Genomic DNA, 20,268 nt, shown 5'->3' on the forward strand with positions numbered 1-20,268 from the left:
TGTAAACGTAGCCCATTTGGAGACAGGGCCCCCAACAACCAATGGTGATTATTTCCATTATCTCCACATGGATTACTAACTCATGTTTACTCAGATTCACACCATACAGAGATTTGAAGGGGGTGTTACGTCTGCGGGACAGAAATCTACACGTGTATTCCACATTTTACAAAGGCAGCACAGGAGTTAGCAACCTGTGATGTAGCAGTCCTGTAGGTTGCTAATTACTGTGGTAAATGAATAACTTTGCTTGCAAGCCACGTCACAAGCAACATTATTCCAGAGGCTTAAAGCTACAGCCTAATATTCACGGGCTGTTCCCCCACCACCATCTGTTAGGGCCTACAAGTCTTGTACCTGGTGGTTCAGTAGGCATTAAGCAGGAATAAGTCCCAATTGCTCCTGCTCTGTCCTACCTGGGCATTTGAATTCCAGTCTCAACAATGAATGTAAAATAGGTCTTAATATGTCTTATAATGTGTGTACGATGGTGACTGACCCTTTATATCTCAAATTCACTGTGAAACTTTACCAGGCTGCTCAAATATGCCATAACGACATGTTCCTTCTTTTATAATCATACAATCCTCCCTACGTTGTGACTGACTTCCTCTGTGGGGTTTTGTTTTTTTAAATGCAATTAAATCATGTGTTAAAATTTACTTGGTGTTTTAGGTGTAGTAAAAGCTTTTGTTATAAATCCACTATCTGTGCCTTGTTCTGGAACAGGAGTGCCTTTGTCTTAGGTCAAGGTGCTGTGTCTTTGCCCTTCTCAATATAAGTAGATTAATGAGGAGTCTATTACCTGGTCAGCTTTCACTTTATTCGGCCAATTTGTGTATTGACCTTGAACCTTACTAAGTCATTCACCTATGGAGAGCCTACCCAGATTGTGACCCCCAACATGAGTTTGGTGACCCTATTTGGAGTCCCTGACCCACAGTTTGGGAAGCTCTGCTTTAAAGGATTTGAAGATTTTATTTATATTACGCATAAGATGTAGGAACATTAAAAATGAAAGCTGTTGGGTTTTTGTAGCATGTTGTGCAGTTTGGCCAGAACTACAGGCAGACGCCTTGCACTAAAGCCTTTGATAATAAGGAAGAGCTACTGAAGCAGCTGGATCAGGGAGTCGGCAATGTGGGAAGAAAGGATATTTATTGTCATGAAAAATGGATACCTTTCATTCTAAAACGCCAAGAAACAAAACCATAAAACTAACATTTGGGCATAAAACCAAAAGGGGGAGCAAAGAATTTAGTTTGGTGTTTTGAAGACATTTAACTCCTCCTGCTGCAGTATGGTTTTCCTGGTCTTTCCAGTGCGATAGACTGCTGTAATGAGCCCAGGTGTCCAAAGATATTTCTTGAAAGCAACTGCTGCATGGAGCATGCTTTAGGCACTGTTGTCAGTCCTGCCTCCCACCCTTGACGTTTTTCCTCTCCTTCCTTCTCTAGGCCTTAAGCAATCAGCAGAAGGCAGTGCTCATGAGTGAGAGAGTGTTGGGCATCGAACATCCCAGCACCATCCAAGAATATGTAAGTGTGCACGAACTCCTCTGGGATTATTGTTTTGCAAGTGAGGGCAGGGATGTTACGCTTTTGTCTTCATTTGGCCTTGATTTGATACTTAATGAGGTTGAAAAACTAGTAGCACTGGGCAGATTGGCATAGCCCAGGTGCAGTAGATACCTTGCACATAGGTCTGCCAGTGGAGCTCTGTTACCCACTGCTTGTCCAGGCATGGTGCCTTGTATGCAGCTATCCATTCATGCCTTCCTGCTGTTCAGGTGCTGAATTTAAATCAGGATTTAAAATATAATTATTTTATATTTAGCATTCACCTTTCCATTGGTTATGTTCAGATTGCATTGGAGAAGACTTACAACCTAAGCATATTAATGCAATCTCTGTCATTGTCGGTGAGGCCTGTATACTAAGCACGTAACTCGCATTAATGCACATTAGAAAATAAAGCTTGACGTTTGTATCTGAGTTAACAAAGAGTGTAGTGACTTGTCCAGGAGATTTAAAAGTGAAAGAGCAGTGTGATTGATTTTACACTACCATATTCCAGGATCCCAGAATGAATGGTTTTGGGTGGGGTGGTGGTGCTGATTAATTCTTTGTGAGGTAGTTGAGGCTGAAGTTTAAAATTGTGTGTGTAGACACTGATGGAGAGGTGACGATGGATACCTGCCTCCTGGTACCTCTCTAACAGTTTATTTCCTGCATTGTAGATGCACCTTGCTCTGTACTGCTTTGCAAACAGCCAGCTCTCCACTGCACTGAATCTGCTTTACCGTGCCCGCTACCTCATGCTCTTGGTGTTTGGAGAAGATCACCCTGAGATGGCGCTCTTAGATGTAAGTAATTATTCCTTATCTTCTTCAGACCAGACAGTGGGTTTCCAAGCTTGTGAACTGTATTATTTCACGATGTTCATTTCCCTTGTTTGGCCAGCAGATGGTGACCGTCTTTTTTTTTTTTTCTTTTTTTTTTTTGTAAAGCTGTTACAGAAGTGACAGTTTTTCCCTGCCTAGCTGTGAGGTAATCTTTAGTCTCAGTATGGGAGCACAGAGGTAACCATCTCTGTCCTGAGACCCTGTTCAGGCTTGGGAGCAGTTAATTTTCTGAAGCTTCCCAGGCAGTGACAAAGTGTTTAGACAGTTTTAATATTGATCCTTATTCAGTTACCTGTTATTACCTGTTAACTTTTCCATTTGTTTTATATGGTTCACTGTTCTAATTCTGTAACAGTAAACATTGATATTTATTGACTCTGTTGTCCTGGACTGATTAAGAATCCTGGTGGTTTGTTTGTTGGGTCTGTGAGTGTTTTGTAGGAACGGTGGGACCCCTGAGACTGTGGCCCCAGTAACCTAGAAATCACTGAGGAACAACTTGACAGTGGGAGACTCGCCCAGGGGCATGGTGGGGTGGAGGGTGCTAGTATAGAGCACAAGTGGCAGGTGCAGGCAGACCTGAGCAGTGCTGGGGACAGACCGTCCAGGTGGCCTCAGGGATTAACCGCAGGTGGGTGCTAGGCATTTTGTGACCCCCTCCTACCAGCAGATGGTCTGGAGAGACTCGAGGAAAGAAACGTAGCAGTTAATATCTAATTTCTCCTTTAGAAAAGACTCATGATCTCCCAAATCTTGGCTTTTAGGGTTCAGCACTAATCTGCTAGTCAGGTTATCGCCATGGTGATAAGAGGAAAGAAGGAAAGCAAGGCATGTTTGATCTCCTGCATGTGTCCTTTTCATTTGTGTAAAAAGAATTATAATTATTATGATTTGGGGTTTGTTTTCTAAGGTTTTATAGCCCTTGTTATTGTTTTCCTCTCACTCTTTGAGGTAGATTCTAGTAACTTTGCTGGCACTAACCAACCCTTAGTTTTGTAATGTTTACCCATTCCTCGGTCCTTGGTCAAGAAACCAGCTGCCATTTTGAGATTATTTTTTTTCTCCATGGTTTGAAAGTGCTGCAGTAGGTTTAGATGCTCCATATTATTCCTATAGCTGCAAAGATGATCTGTCTTTTCTGGGAACTGATTCTTAACATTTCAGGTACTGTTTTGTTTTTGACATTCTTTCCTGGACTCTCTGCCCTATCTCCTATAGAATAATATCGGTCTGGTTCTTCACGGGGTAATGGAGTATGACCTCTCACTCCGCTTCCTAGAGAGTGCACTGACAATCAATTCCAAGTATCACGGAGCAAAGTCCCTCAAGGTGGCGCTCAGGTGAGCCAGAGCTATAGGTAATACATTTAGGAATAATGACAAACAGTTGTGCACACCCCATTTGGCCACTGTCAAACTGGTTTCAGATATAGTGAGAGAGAGTACAATAATTGTCTTGTGACATGGTTGGCAGAGAAGGAAAGCAGGCAACAGAGGTGTCAATGAAGCTCCAGCTGCATTCTCTGAGTTACACACGATCAAAAGGGAGAAACGGCAGAAGGGAACCTGGCCACTTCAATAAGCGGTGATGAGCTTGGGCACCACTCCTAGGCCCTCAAGGTTAACCTCTTATGGTTTATAGTGTATTTAATTTGCTATACTGTCTTTCCTGAAGACATATGGGGGGAGGCGGGGCTGGTGGTTGGGAGGTGGGCCTTGTTCTGGGCAGACTTCTACGGACTGTGTCCTGAAAATGGCAGAAACAAATCAAGGTCAGGTATACACATAAAGTAGCACATATGAGTTTAAATTGTTGGGCAGACTAGATGGACCGTGCAGGTCTTTTTCTGCTGTCATCTACTATGTTACTATGTTATATCAAGGCAGTTTACAGAATAAAAATGAAAGGAACACCAATTGATAGGAAAGAAAAATTAGAGAAAACAGTCACACTAGAATGATACAACAGCTACAGACCATGAAGTCGGTAAGAAAAAGGAGCAGGCAGAGATGTAAGGTTCAAATCTCTTCTGTGTATCTTTAACCTGTGGTCACCACAGTCTTATCACATCACTGGGTTTAGAAGTCTGTTGTCAGGGGAGGAGGGAGCAGCAGCAGTGGGGGGGGGGGGGGGGGGGGGGGTGATTTTGAAACTCATCCAGAACGTTCCTCAACCTCCACTTTCCTAAATGCAAAGGCATAAAGTATAAAGGATTACATGCATCAACCTTCTCCTACAAAAGCACGCAACTCTGGAACGCACTACCACGCGGCCTGAGAGCGGTCTTCGAGTTGACAGACTTCCGCAAACGATTGAAGACCTATCTCTTCGAAAAAGCATACCGCAAGGATCAAAACATATAAATCCCATACACATCACAACAATGCCTCAAGACATTACCTCACATACTCCACTTCCACGTACTCTCTCCCTTCCAACAATCTACCCATAGATAAAAACTGTTTACCACATCGCTCTCCTGCTATTATTCCATCACCGTAGCAATTCCCCAACGTCTTATCCTATAGCTTCTACGCACCAAAGGTGATTGATCTGACTCTATCTTCTTAACTTTTCACAATGTAACCCATAATCGCAATGTAACAAACTGGATTTCCATTATTTACAATGTATTGTAAGCCACACTGAGCCCGCAAAAAGGTGGGAAAATGTGGGATACAAATGCAATTAAATAAATAAATAAATAAACTATTTTTACTTACAGGCAATATCAACAGGTACCAATTTAATTTCACATAATGGTCGAGGGATAACAGAGTTTTAGGATGTAATTGGTAGTTTACAGGGTGACAGAGCCAGGACGTTTTGCCACCCTAGTCTAGCAGGTCTATGTGGAAGTCCAAGCGTTGAACTTTTAGGGTTGTTAAGGGTGTCTTGTCCTTTTCCAGCTATCATCTGGTCGCCCGGGTGTATGAAAGCAAAGCAGAGTTCCGGTCAGCCCTGCAACATGAAAAAGAAGGTTACACCATCTACAAGAACCAGGTCTGCTTTCCGTTCTTAGTTCACATGCTAAGGCTTTTCTGGCCTTCTCAAGATCTGCATAGTCGAGTACTGCTTTTTGAGACCAGAGCTCACCCCTGCCAGGTCCAGCTCAGTGATTGACCTAAAGTGGTTCTCAAAGATCTGTAATGGTGGTCATTTTTCCCAAATGTAGAAGTAGCAGCTGCTGGTGAAAGGGGATAGTATGCTTACTCATGACTTGTCAATCAGATTTGAATGCAAATGAAAAAATTAAGATGAGAAGCCACACAGCAGGTGAGGGTCCTTTCTCGGGTACCTCAGTAGGATCTTTCCACTAGCAGAGCCATGCAGGCATGCTTCAGCAGCTGTACGATGTTTTATTCAAGTAAATCAAGAAAACATTGCACAGAAGGACTATGACAGCTGGTTACATAATGAAGACTGAGAAGGATAAATATGTTGATTTTCATCTCCCACCAGTCTGATTTGGATTTTAATGGGTACCAGTAATATTTCCTTATGCCTTGCAAGAAAATGTTGGGAAGGAAGTCTTAAGCCTCCAGGCCAGTGTTTTAGCGGCAGGAAGACTCATGATTTTCACGATCCTAGTTCTCGTCATGTCTCGGAACCTCTAGATGGGCCTTGGCCCAGTCACTATTACTCAGGCATTTCTTTTTTGACTAATATAGAAACAGTGCTTCTAAAGGAATAGAACTCATGTCCATTTAGAAGCATTTCTCTGAAGAAGGGTAGGATAATTTATTTATTTGTTATTTACAGCACTTATCTAGCCTGCTCAATCCGAAATGTTTTGGCGATTTACAAAAGTAACATATACAATTAAAAAATACAAACATAAAAATAAATACATAACCAAAGCCTCACCATTAAACTTGCTACTTGAGGGGGGTTGGGGGGGGGGGCAAAGTTTAACCTGATCATTTCATACTGATTTATTGGGACATAAACGTTTTATTTGAACAGATGCCAATAGGTTTAACTCGCTGTCCCTAATCAGAAGATTGGTGTTTGATAGTCATTGTATTAAAGGTTTTTTTTAAAAGTTGATGATGGTGGACAATGTTTCTGTTTACATTAAATGTTGAAAGAATTTTGTGGTTTGTGTCTTCAATAAAAATTATTGAAACATAAACTTGCTACTTGTAAAAACAAAGTTTTAAATTCTTCCTTAAAAATAAGCATACTCTGAGCTACTTTTAAAGGCACTGATAAATGGGCCCATCACCCTGAAGGTCGTTTTACAGTGCTACCATAGGTTTGGTAAGTCCTGTGAAATCTCGCTAAGTTTAGAATCCAAATGCATCCATGCCCAGGATCCTTTTTCTATTATGTCCAGGTTGTCTTCATTAAAAAAAAAAAGTACAAAAAGGGTCTTGTTGGCAACAAAAACCTGTCATTTATTGCCTGTTGGCAACTCTCTTTATTTTCTAATGTCCCCTTTATTGTTAAAGGCATTTTGTAGCTAGAACTGCAGAAAAGTCGTGTATCTGTAACAGGTGCGATCGAGGACAGCAGGATATGCAGCTCTCAGAATAACACCATAGCTGTATTCATAAGTGAGGTGATAACATCAGCACTGGAGAATGCACACAAGTACAATTCACTGCTCTTAAAAAGTTCTCATGGCTTTTAGTTTTCTCTATCAGATAAGGTCATTCATGTGCGAGCACATTGCCTTACTGATTTGTGCAGGCCTTGTCACTGTACCTTGACATATAACACCCTCTCCTCCATGTTATGCACCTTTCTGTATGGCATCTGGTTTATTTTCTTCTCGCTCTGCTTGAACAGCTCGGCGAGCAGCATGAAAAGACCAAAGAGAGCTCGGAGTACCTGAAGTACTTGACCCAGCAAGCAGTAGCCCTCCAGCGCACGATGAATGAGATATATAAAAATGGATCCAATGCTAACATTATGCCTCTCAAGGTAATCATGGTGCTGGCTCGAGCAGAGACCTGCACTGCATCAGCCAAAACACCTTCTTTTGCTTAAACCATTTTGTCGTTTATTCAGTGAATAGCCAAAAATAAAATGTTAAAACAATAACAACTTAATAAAAACAATTAAAAAGTTGTTAATTACAAGAATATTTCAAGGTAGATAATATGGTAAAAAATGTAAGGCCACAGTTATTCACTGGAAGGAAGTCGTCCAAAGTCGTTTGATCAGGTTTTTCAGTCCTACAACTTGTGCTTAGAATGTTGATGGTCACAAGGGAATGTTTCGACTTCAGGAAATCGTCATAAGGTACCAAAGTGGGGTAAGTGACTTATACCGTAGTATCAACAGCATAATCCTGCCAAATTTCAGCCTCAGGTTTGTGTCAGCATGACATGGAGCTGTTCAGGGCCTAACCTGAAAGTTAGCCTAACTAAAGATTTTGGGCCTACCCAGACAGTTAGCTTGAAGGCCTCTGGGAAATACTACAAGCAGCTCTGACACCCCCCACCCCTTCCCCAAACCCCAGTCTGATCTCTGGTGATGTCAGTGTAGGTGGATAGGAATTCTTTCTACCTGATGGGTTAGTTGGCCTGGTGAGATTAGTTTGCAAGAGTAGCCAGTTGAGAACTGTGCCTTCAAAGGAATACTCACCTCCCTCCTTAGTAATCAGGAGACATCAGATCAAACAAACCAAATTATGACACAAGAAGCAACATACACAGACACGCAAAAGGACCGGCAGACACTGTGACACACACACACACAGAAGCAGCGCTGCAATCAATTTATATTCTAAGTGCTGTACACTTGTAAGAACCCTATTTCTGTATAAAATACCATTTTCCAAGCCACGCCTGTCTGTTGTATTATTCTGAGCAATGAACCTGGGACCACAAGAAAAGTACAAGTCTAGAAATAAAGCTGACATCATGGAGTAATTACATCTTTAAAAAATGAGAAACGTTTATCAATGAAGTAATTAACCAAAGAAATCGCATACCCTACTTTAGGTACCTTTTAGAAACTTGCAGTTTTTAGGCTGTAGAACAGGAAAATCAAAGTTGTGGGGAAAAAATGCACAGTTCTATTCTACTGACCCTATAGTACACAAATCTTTCAAAAATGAAAGTTGCCCGTCCAACAGCCGTTATCTGCTATTTGTAACCCCACTTTTAGTACCTTTTCGCTCAGTGGGTCACATTTACAGTTCATCAGCTTCTTTTACCCTTTTTGTTTTGTTTTTTTGTATGCACAATGCAAGCTTCATTGGGTGAAAATGCATTGGTAGGCAGTTATTAGCAGGATAGATAGTGGTGAGGCATAAAAATATTTATGCCTAGTTGTAGATCTCTCCAGTGTTTCTTGCTTCAATTATTTACATTTTATCTATTCTAACACCTTGAGCAATTGATAGAAAGGATTGAGTTCTCTGATACTAATTACATGGAGAATGTAACAAGGGGTAACCTGAAGAAGGGGCAGCCATCTTGGCTTCCAGTGATATTACTACACAAAGCCAGGGATGCATATTTCAAAGTCAGGCGCAAACAAGGCCACCTCAACCACTAGGCAACTGCAATCAAAACAATAGGTCTCGACAGCCACACAAACTCAAAAGAATGGTCAACATTTACTATCACCTACAAGGATTGTGGATTTTGGGATGTTCAGGATCTTTCTGAAAGGGGTGATGTTGAGATGATCATGTTTGTTTGATATTCTGGATATATTGCTTTTCAGTGGTACAACCAAAGCTCTTTCCATATTAAATATAGGTACAGTGGTTGAGTGTACACTAAGGGCTGAAAGTGAACTTCCCTATCATCAAGCCGATCAATCCATAGACTGGTGGATTGTGTCCATCTACCAGCAGGTGGAGAGAGAGAGCAATCCTTTTGCCTCCCTATATGTGGTCATGTGCTGCTGGAAACTCCTCAGTATGTTCTCTATCTCAGCAGGTGTGTGGTCACACAGCAGCAGCTCTGGCTAGGTCTCCAGGCCTAATTCTTAGGTTTTGTTGAGTACCTGGGGTTGAGGGCTCTTCGTGAGCAAGTGCAGACCTGGTGGTGCCAGGTCCCTCCTTTTCTCCCCCCTCCTGCTGGACGTCCATTTGCAGCTGCTCACTGGAACAAGTCGTCGCTGCTCGAAGCAAGAAGCAGGTAATTTTTACCTTTTACTAGCGGGCAGGGGGTTCCCCGAACGGTCTCCACGTGGCTATGGCAAGGGCGCAAAAAGATGCTCCCCGGAGCGCGTTCGCGCACCTAGCGGGGAAGCGGGGGGATCGAAGGTAGAGTCGTCCTTTTTGGGCGCCCTTTCGGAACCGGGAGAGTTCACTGGTTTTTCCTCCGGCGCGGCGGCCTTTCCCGCCTTAGGCGCCCATCCCCCGCTGGCCGCCCTCCCGGTCGTGACCGGCCACGCGGCTCGGTCGGCTTCTTCTTGGGCCGCCCTCGAGATGGGAGACGTTAACAGCTTGGTCGCCCTTGAATCGGGCGACAGTAAGAAGTCGGCGAAATTAAAACGCCCTTCTTCCCGCGCGGCTCCTTCTCGGAGTTTCGTGCCGGATGCCATTTTGGACGCACAACACGCCTCTCCCCCGCTACTGGGAGCGCAGATGGAGGGCGCCTCTAGGGCCGCGGCACAGGCTGCAGAAATGCACAGACTGGGGGGTTTCTCCCCTGAGTTCATTTTGCTGCTGCATCAAGCCTTTCTTATGCAGAACACTGCCCCTGCCCAGATCGGGGTGATGAGGCCTCTATGCTTAAGCGCCCTCGGGTGGATCTTCCACCCTCGGGGGACTTGGTCTCCTCTGATATTGATGACGGTAGCATGTCTGAGTTCTCCCAGAGATCCTTAGCGGAATCGATGGAAGAGACTGATCCTCGCTCGGATGGAGCAGACGACCCCTCTGCAGCGCGGCTTTTTCGCTCAGAGGATTTGCCCAACCTGCTTGTGCAGGCCATGAGCATTTTGAAGATTGCCTCTCCGGAGGAAGGCTCTCTCTCAGCCTCTACTGGCTCCGCCATTATGCTGGGAACGAAGCGCCCGCCTAGAACCTTCCACGTTCATGAAGCCATGCAGACCTTAATTTCAGCGCAATGGGTTGCCCCTGAGGCGAGCCTGAAAGTAGCCAGGGCTATGTCCCGTCTGTACCCCTTTCCTGAGGGGGAACGGGAAGCCTTTGTCTGGCCCACAGTAGATTCCTTAATCACTGCCGTGACTAAGAAAACAGCGCTGCCGGTGGAAGGTGGCACTGCCCTGAAGGACGCCCAAGACAGGAGAATGGAGGCGGCCTTAAAGTCGTCCTTTGAGGCGGCCGCTCTGAGTTTGCAAGCCTCGGTTTGCGGCTCCTACGTGGCTAGGGTGTGCCTGACTGTGTTACAGCGGGCTTCCCTCTCGGACCCTTCCTGAAGGGCGGAATGGCCGACCCTGGAGTCTGGTTTGGCCTACTTGGCAGACTTGCTGTATGATGTTTTGAGAGCCTCGGCCAAGGGCACGGCTCAGACAGTCTCTGCGCGGCGGTGGCTCTGGCTTAAGCACTGGTCTGCTGACCATGCTCTAAATCTCGCCTAGCCAAGTTGCCTTTTAAAGGCAAGCTGCTCTTTGGGGACGAGCTGGACAAGATCGTGACGGAGCTCGGCACGTCCAAGGGCAAGAGGTTGCCGGAGGTCAGGGCTCGGGCCGGCAGTGCCCGTCCTGGTCCCTCTAAGGGCCGATTCCAGGACGCCCGTCTGTATCGCCTGGGCAAGTCGGCCTCCTCTGCCTCCGCTTCCTTCAATCGGAACTTCTCCCCCAAGCAGCATTCCTTTCGTAGGGACCACCGTCCCGGAGGTTCGTCCTCCGGCCCGCCCCCAGGGTCGCGTACCCAATGACAGGGACCTGGTCCATGGCCCAGTGCAGATAGGAGGAAGGTTGTCCTCGTTTCTGGGCGAGTGGACCAGGGTAACTTCAGACGCTTGGGTTCTGGAAGTCACCAGAGACGGCTACAAGCTAGAGTTTTGCCGACCCCTAAGAGACGGGTTTGTAAACTCTCCTTGCAAGTCTCAGGTCAAAACAGCTGCCGTGCAGCAGACTTTGAGCAACCTGATCCGCCTGGGCGCGGTGGTCCCGGTGCCAGTAGATCAGCTTGGCAAGGGGCGCTGCTCCATTTACTTTGTGGTGCCAAAGAAAGAAGGATCTGCTCGGCCTATTCTCGACCTCAAGGGAGTCAATCAGGCCTTGAAAGTTCGGCACTTCCGGATGGAGACCCTCCGCTCCGTAATAGCTGCGGTGAAAAAGGGAGAATTCCTGGCCTCCCTGGACATCAAGGAAACTTACCTACATATTCCCATCTGGCCGCCTCATCAGCGCTTTCTGCACTTTGCAGTGCTGGGCCGACACTTCCAGTTCAGAGCCCTCCCGTTCGGGTTGGCTACGGCTCCGCGGACCTTCTCCAAAGTAATGGTGGTCATCGCGGCCTTCCTCCGCAAGGAGGGAGTGCAAGTCCATCCCTATCTGGACGACTGGCTGATCCGAGCCCCTTCCTATGCGGAGTGCGGGAGAACTACAGACAGGGTCATTGCTCTTCTGAGCTCCCTGGGATAGATCATCAACTGGGAGAAAAGCCAGCTGCACCCGACTCAGTCCCTGGAGTATCTGGGAATTCGATTCGACACCCAAGTGGGCAGAGTGTTCCTGCCGGACAACCGGAGCGTCAAGCTTCAGACCCAGGTGGGTCAGTTCCTAGCCTCCTCTACTCTTCGGGCTTGGGCCTATGTGAAGCTGTTGGGCTCCATGACGGCCACGATGGAGGTAGTGCCCTGGGCCAGGGCTCATATGAGACCACTACAGCACTCTCTTCTGCGGCGGTAGACTCCAGTCTCGGAGGATTACGCCGTACGCCTTCCTTTGGACTCAGCGGTGCAAAAGGCACTGAGCTGGTGGCTGAGGCCAGGCAAGCTGTCCGCAGGAATGCCTCTTACGACCCCGGAGTGGGTTGTCGTCACGACGGACGCCTGCTTGATGGGCTGGGGAGCCCACTGCATGGGACGGACAGCGCAGGGGCTCTGGTCTCCTGCAGAGACGAAATGGTCCATCAACCTCCTGGAACTCCGAGCCATTCGGTTGGCGCTGCTAGAGTTTCTCCCGGTACTGGTGCTGAGGCCTGTACGGGTCCTGTCGGACAATGCCACGGCTGTGGCCTATGTCAATCGCCAGGGAGGTACCAGGAGCGCCCCTCTAGCCAAGGAGGCCATGAAGCTATGCCTGTGGGCGGAAGCGAATCTGGAACAGCTGTCGGCGGCCCACATTGCAGGAGTCATGAATGTCAAGGCGGACTTTCTCAGTTGCCATACCTTGGATCCCGGAGAGTGGCAACTGTCTGCTCGGGCGTTCTTGAACATCACAAAACGCTGGGGCCGGCCGAGCCTGGATCTGATGGCGTCCTCGGCCAATTGCCAAGTGCCGCGTTTTTTCAGCAGAGGACGGGACCCTCGATCTCTGGGAGTCGATGCTCTTCTCCAGCAGTGGCCGGCACAGGAGCTTCTCTACGTGTTCCCGCCCTGGCCCATGATGGGCAGGGTGCTAGGCCAGGTGGCAAAGCATCCGGGCAGGGTGATCCTGGTGGGTCCGAATTGGCCCAGACGTCCCTGGTATGCGGACTTGGTCAGACTCTCGGTGGATGGCCCTCTGCGGCTGCCAGCAGAGCGGGGCCTCTTACATCAGGGTCCCGTGGTGATGGAGGATCCCTCCCCCTTTGGTCTTACGGCCTGGCTATTGAGCGGAAGCGGCTGAGGAAGAAGGGCTTCTCAGACAAGGTCATCGCCACTATTCTGAGAGCGAGGAAGCGCTCTACTTCCACCACTTACGCCAGGGTTTGGCGTACCTTTGCGTCGTGGTGCGAGGCAGGCTCTATATCGCCCTTCACTGCTCCAATATCTTCAGTGTTGGCGTTCCTGCAAGAGGGGCTGGAGAAAGGCCTGTCGCTCAGTTCGCTGAAAGTCCAGGTGGCGGCTCTAGCTTGCTTCAGGAGTCGTCTGAAGGGGGCTTCCCTGGCTTCACAGCCGGATGTGGTACGCTTTCTCAAAGGAGTTAATCACCTGCGCCCCCCTCTGCACTCGATAGTGCCTACGTGGAATCTCAATCTGGTACTACGGACCTTGCAGAAGCCGCCCTTCGAGCCCTTGCCAAGGGCATCGCTGAAGGACCTGACGTTGAAAGCAGTCTTCCTGGTGGCTATCACATCAGCCAGAAGAGTTTCCAAGCTCCAGGCGCTCTCGTGTAGAGAACCGTTCCTGCGATTCACTGAGGCAGGAGTATCGATTCGCCCAGTGCCTTCCTTCCTGCCCAAGATTGTTTCTCGATTCCATGTGAATCAGCAGCTTTACCTACCCTCCTTTCGTAGGGAGGATTACCCAGAGGAGTACCCTGCGCTCAAATACCTGGATGTTAGACGGGTCATCATCAGATATTTGGAAGTGACCAATGATTTCCGGAAGTCGGATCATCTGTTCGTGCTGTTCGCAGGCCCTCGTAAGAGTCTGCAGGCATCTAGGCCTACAGTGGCACGTTGGGTCAAGGAGACGATCACATCAGCTTATGTGGTGGCGGGGAAGATTCCGCCTATTCAGCTGAAGGCACACTCTACTAGAGCACAAGCAGCCTCGCTGGCGGAGTCCAGATCTGTCTCCTTGGAAGAGATTTGCAGAGCGGCTACTTGGTCGTCGGCTCATACCTTCTCGCAACATTACCGCTTGGATGTGGCTGCTCGGGCCGAGGCCCAGTTTGGGGCTTCAGTGTTGCGTTCAGGAATTTCCATGTCCCGCCCTGGGTGAGTACTGCTTCGGTACATCCCACCAGTCTATGGATTGATCGGCTTGATGATAGGGAAGGTAAAATTATGTATCATACCTGATAATTTTCTTTCCCTTAATCATAGCCGATCAATCCATAGCCCCTCCCAGATATCTGTATTGTTCGTGGTCTGGTTATATTTCAGGTTCAAGTTCAGTCTTTATTTCCTGTTCACGAGGACTTCGTGTTCAAGTTCTTCCAATTGAAGTCTCTTCGAGTTGAGACGATTTTGTGTTACAGTGAGCTGCTGCTTCCTCTCCCCCCCCGTTTCGGCGGTGGCTGGATTGATAACTAAATTATGCCGGCGCTCCCTCCCGCTTCGTGCGGCTGTAGGGTAGCTTTGTATCCCTCCCGCTTCGGCAGTGTTAGGGTAAGCCAGCTCCTCCCGCGGTTGCGGTAGCAAGATAAGCCAGTTCCCCCCGCATCGGCGGGTGTGGTTTCCCGCCCACCGCCCCAGCGGTGGTGCGCTGGAATATTTCCCCTCCCCTGCTTTGGCAGTGGTGAGCTGGGCAGAGTGTCCCTTTGTGGGTGTAATTCTCTAAGTGCTGAGTCCTGCGGATGGAGCTTTGATATCGACATACTGGGGAATTTCCGGCAGCACATGACCACATGTAGGGAGGCAAAATATTGCTCTCTATCTCCACCTGCTGGTAGATGGACACAACCCACCAGTCTACGGATTGATCGGCTATGATTAAGGGAAAGAAAATTATCAGGTATGATACATAATTTTAGCTTGAGGGGGTTGCAGGGCAGAAGGTTCACCTAGGTCTCCTAATACACCTGCACCAGCTCTGGGCACAAAACCAGAGAGCCTGGGGCTACTTATGAATGTGTTTTAAGCTGAATCAAAGCCTTTGAAAAATGAGTGGGCTGAGCAGATAATTTAACCACCTAAGGCTGCTGGGACTTTTAAAATACAAATTACTATGGGAGGGAGAGAAGAGAAATCATTAGCTTTATGGTGATGGCAGACTTTACCTGTTAGCACTGATTTTGATTTGGAAGAATTTTTAACTTGAAAATCTATTCAGGTTTAGCTGAAGATTTACTTGCAGGTAACTGGCTGTGTAATTAACTGGTTATCTTGCCTGCCTAACGGCTGTTTGAAAATTGGCTCCTAATTGGATGCAGCGAATTAAAGAGAAAAATTCATATTTTGGTAATAAAAGAACCTGTATAACTGGGGGGGGGGGGGGGGGGGAGATGTTGGTAAGATTCACTTTGCAGCATTGCCAAACAAGCATTGTGCTGGCGGCAGCCATGATCCTTGCCCTGCTTCAGTAACTTCAATCCCAGTGTAGTCAAATTTATTTATTAGGATTTATTTACCGCCTTTTTGAAGTAATTCACTCAAGGCAGTGTACAGCAAGAGAAAGTCAAACATAAGCAATAGACAGTTACAGCAGTAAAAATATTCAAACAACAATACAAAGTATGGCATAGTATGCTACATTATAATGCCAACGCAATACACAATAAAACATTTTAATAGACAGCATAGAAAGATAGAATATACAGATAGAGTAACAGGAGTTAGAAAATAAGAAGATTAATTTAAAGATAGTTGCAGTGAATTAAGAAATGGTTCTTCAATATTATCTTAGCTAGGATAGGACTGGATAAGTATGTGCAGCGATGTCACTCCTTGTGTGTGTGTGTGACTTGCAAGTTAGTTACTTCTTCCATTAAATGCTGTTTCTCCTGCAACATGTTTTGGGATGGTTGTTTAGGTTAAAACTTACTGTGGGGTCCTTTTACTAAGGTGTGCTGAAAAAATGGCTTTGAGTTAGTGTAGGCGCAAGTTTGGGGCCTTTTTAAAATTTCTGTTGAAAATGGACGTGTGGCAAAATCAAAATTGCCGCGCGTCCGTTTTGGGTCTGCGACCTTACCGCCTGCCATTGACCTAGCGATAAAGTCTCACTTGCTAACCGGGCAGTAATGACCTACGCGCGCCAAAAATGAAATTACCGCAAGAGCCACGTGGTAACCAGGTGGTAACTCCATTTTGGCATGTGTTGGGCGCACATAGACGCTTACATGGCTTAGTAAAAGGCTTCTTCCCTTAATTGGAAAAAATATCAAAAGAAGAAAGAGATCAGGAGGACATGGTGGGAGTTGGCAATGATGACCATTACAATGGTGTGTGATCAATGGTCCCCCCTAAAATGTAGCCTCTCGTCTAAGAAACATTCCTTTCTACAACCATTGGATTAGGCAAGGCTTCCCAGAGAAGACTTAATGAACCTGCACTGATTAGACTAGCAACTCTTGGTACAGATCCATCTTAATGTATCATTTGCTCTCGTCTGGCTTGCTTTGTTGTGGTTACTGTTGTGCAGTGGCTTCATGGCACGAGCACCTCCTCTCCTGTCCTTGACACCCAACTTGGCACAGCTACTGCTTGTGATCTTTAGAGCAAAGCCAAATATGAAGGTTGCCTCTGATTCAGGGCCCATGGATAGAAGGAAAAGCAAATTCCAGGAGGTGCTGCTCTACCTCCCCAGCAGCAACTGGATCTGCAAATAAGCTCTAAAATACATTTGAAAGACACAATTAGAAGTGCTGACTATATCAATTCACTGGGATAGGTTAGGAGAGCACTCATCCTTGATGTATTGCAGAAATTTATGACACACTGTAAACTTGAAGTTGATTGAGAAGGTGCTTTGCCCTTAAAACCATGTTAACTCCTCTCTCTCTCTTTTTTTTTTTTTTTTTAATCTCTCCCCCCCCCCCCCCCCCCCCCCCCACAAAAAAAAAAAAATCTGTGGGTACATCTTGTCCTCCTCAGTTCACAGCTCCAAGCATGGCCAGTGTGTTGGAACAGCTGAACGTTATCAATGGAATTCTCTTCATTCCTCTAAGGTATTGTATTGTATATTATGATTTTTATTCAGCTTTTAACCCAATAGTAGAGGAGTGTGGTAGCCGTGTTAGTCCACTCTTAAGGTTATCAATAGAAATCAAACAAAATAAAACGTGGAAAAGAAAATAAGATGATACCTTTTTTATTGGACATAACTTAATACATTTCTTGATTAGCTTTTGAAGGTTGCCCTTCTTCGTCAGATCGGAAAATGAATTAAGTTATGTCCAATAAAAAAGGTATCATCTTATTTTCTTTTCCATGTTTTATTTTGTTTGATTTCTATTGATAACCCAATAGTACAAAGCAGATTACAAAAGTAATGAGAAATAATCCCAGTCAGAAGGAAAAGCTTGCAATCCTGTATTATAAATTCCAATATTAAATAAACTAAGTCACTTACTATGAATCAGAATGTTGAAATGAAAATAGGTACATCTTAAGTGCTGTGTAGATGAGGTAGAGTGAAAAATATTTTACTTGGTGCAATGTATCTTTCTGACTGTAGTGAAATTTTCTGTACTGTGCGTGAGTGGTGAATAATGCCTACTCCACGGTGACCACCGAGAATAACTTTTATCAGGAAGTATCAAAAATTACATCTGATTGGCTGGTTGCTGATTGGTTCACGTAATGTAGTGGAACAGGTCAGTGAGATACAACATACTGAGTCATGTGAGACACTGCAGAATCAGCTGCATACCTCCATTTCGGAAGTAAAAAGCGGTCATAATGAGATAAAGAATAGAATTGGCAGTTTTCCTGTTAAGCGTTGAGTGCAAACCTCATCAACAAAGCTGCATACATAACCAGGGCTTATGCACAGTGCAACAGCGTGCTTAACCCATTTTTAATTTCCCGGACTGGAGTCAAATGCATCCTTTTGGAATCTGGAAGCTAGAAACACAGACAGGCCTGGTTAGAACTTTTCCATATAAAATCCATAATTTCCAGACTACATTTGAAATCCTTTTAAACACAAGGGCCTGTTCTGGATTGCAGAACTGAGCTCTCCAGATGAGCACCTCCGGTGATGAAGGGAAAAGGGCAGTATCAACCAGGACCTTCTATTTTAAAAAGATAGAAGAGCTGCTTTCTTTAGTAATAGCTACACTCACAAGTGAGGCGATAACACACCAGCAGTGGAGAATGCACACAATTCACCACTTTAGAGTTCTCACTTTTCTATTTCTGCTTATTGCATTGTTCAGGATAATGCTTATTTCTGTAAATGGTTCTTGTTTAACTTCTCCCAGCAAGGAACAGTAAAGGGCCGATATAATATGCATTAATGGTAATTTGTTATCTACTGCAAGCTGCTAATGCATGTAAACAGAGTTATAAAAATATGCCAGATAGTTCAGTGAGGGTAATTCTGTAAGGTGGCACCTGGATTTAGGTGCTAGGAAAGCACCTATTTGAAGTCTGTTCTGCAAAGAAAAGGTGCCTACTTTTCTTTACAGAATACTAGTGTAGGCCACTTAATACACCCCAGTATTGCTGTTGCAGATGTTCAAGCCTAGATTGACTCTATAATATACATCTATGTATGCAGTCCACTCATGGCATCCATGTGAATGCCCACCTGCAAAGTATTTATCTTATTTATTTATTTAGATTTATTTACCAATTTGTTTTGAAGGAATTCACCCAACACAGTATACAGCACGATCAATCTGCTACTTTCTATGTCAACACAATACATATATAGTAAATGACGGCAGATAAAGACCTGTACGGTCCATCCAGTCGGCCCAACAAGATAAACTCATTTTACATGGTATGCAGTATTTATATATATACCCAAGTTTGATTTGTCCTTGCCATTCTCAGGGCACAGACTGTATAAGTCTGCCCAGCACTCTTCTTGTACTAAACGTTCTGAAGCTAACATCGAAGCCCCTTAAAATTTACACTCAAGCCCGTCCCTATCCAGTCACGATCAGGGCGTAGACTGTAGAAGTCTGCCCAGCACCGGTTTTGCTTCCCGATTATCGGCATTGCCACCCAATCTCCACTAAAATTCCATAGATTCATTCCTTCTAAACTGGATTCCTTTGTGTTTATCCCACGCATGTTTGAATTCCATTACTGTTTTCATCTCCACCACCTCCTGCGGGAGGGCATTCCACGTATCCATCACCCTCTCTGTGAAAAAATACTTCCTGGCATTACTCCTGCCCCTCTTCAACCTCATTTCATGTCCTCTAGTTCTACCACCTTCCCATCTCCGGAAAAGTTTTGTTTGCAGATTAATACCTTTCAAATATTTGAATGCCTGTATCTTGTCACGCCTGTTTCTACTTTCCTCCAAGGTATGTATACGTTTTCAGGTCGGCAAGTCTCTCCTTTTACAGTTTGCCATGTAAATCCCATATCATACCATACACAATAAAACGTCTTAATAGACAGCACACGGGGTAAGCAAAGGTGGAGCCTATAAGATAGAGAATAAGTGGACTAACTTAAATAAAGTTACATGTGGAATCAATAAAGGTATAGCAGAGTTAGAAAAGGTTCAAAGAACAGCGACCAAAATGATAAAGGGGATGGAACTCCTCTCATATGAGGTTATCAATAGAAATCAAACAAAATAAAACATGGAAAAGAAAATAAGATGATACCTTTTTTATTGGACATAACTTAATACATTTCTTGATTAGCTTTCGAAGGTTGCCCTTCTTCCTCAGATCGGAAATAAGCAAATGTGCTAGCTGACAGTGTATATAAGTGAAAACATTCAAGCATTACTATGACAGTCTGACAGGGTGGGAGGATGGGGGTGGGTAGGAGGTATGCATGGGGACATCAAGAAATGTATTAAGTTATGTCCAATAAAAAAGGTATCATCTTATTTTCTTTTCCATGTTTTATTTTGTTTGATTTCTATTGATAACCTTAAGAGTGGACTAACACGGCTACCACACCTCTCTACATGTAGAACCCCAAAGAATAGCAAGATTCCGGAATGCTAAAGAGTGACAAGATTCCACAGCAGAATCTCAAAGAGTAGCAACGTTCCATGTAGAACCCGATCTGACGAAGAAGGGCAACCTTCGAAAGCTAATCAAGAAATGTATTAAGTTATGTCCAATAAAAAAGGTATCATCTTATTTTCTTTTCCATGTTTTATTTTGTTTGATTTCTATTGATAACCTTAAGAGTGGACTAACGCGGCTACCACACTCCTCTCATATGAGGAAAGGCTAAAGAGGTTAGGGCT

The 20,268-nt window shown here is 45.4% G+C and overlaps 1 protein-coding gene across 5 annotated transcripts in view; it reads left to right on the top strand.

Moving 5' to 3' along the window:
• The window catches only part of CLUH (clustered mitochondria homolog), a 152,167-nt gene that overhangs the window by 128,230 nt on the left and 3,669 nt on the right, over positions 1-20,268 (top strand). For all 5 annotated transcript variants that reach the window (XM_030186225.1, XM_030186226.1, XM_030186223.1 and 2 more), the window contains exons 20-25: positions 1,458-1,538; positions 2,240-2,365; positions 3,623-3,744; positions 5,314-5,407; positions 7,199-7,333; positions 16,971-17,044. In XM_030186225.1, coding sequence (XP_030042085.1) covers positions 1,458-1,538; positions 2,240-2,365; positions 3,623-3,744; positions 5,314-5,407; positions 7,199-7,333; positions 16,971-17,044 — 632 coding nt within the window. The remainder of the gene's footprint in view (positions 1-1,457; positions 1,539-2,239; positions 2,366-3,622; positions 3,745-5,313; positions 5,408-7,198; positions 7,334-16,970; positions 17,045-20,268) is intronic.

This window comes from Microcaecilia unicolor, chromosome 13 (genome assembly GCF_901765095.1).
Source record: "Microcaecilia unicolor chromosome 13, aMicUni1.1, whole genome shotgun sequence".
NCBI lineage: Eukaryota > Metazoa > Chordata > Amphibia > Gymnophiona > Siphonopidae > Microcaecilia > Microcaecilia unicolor.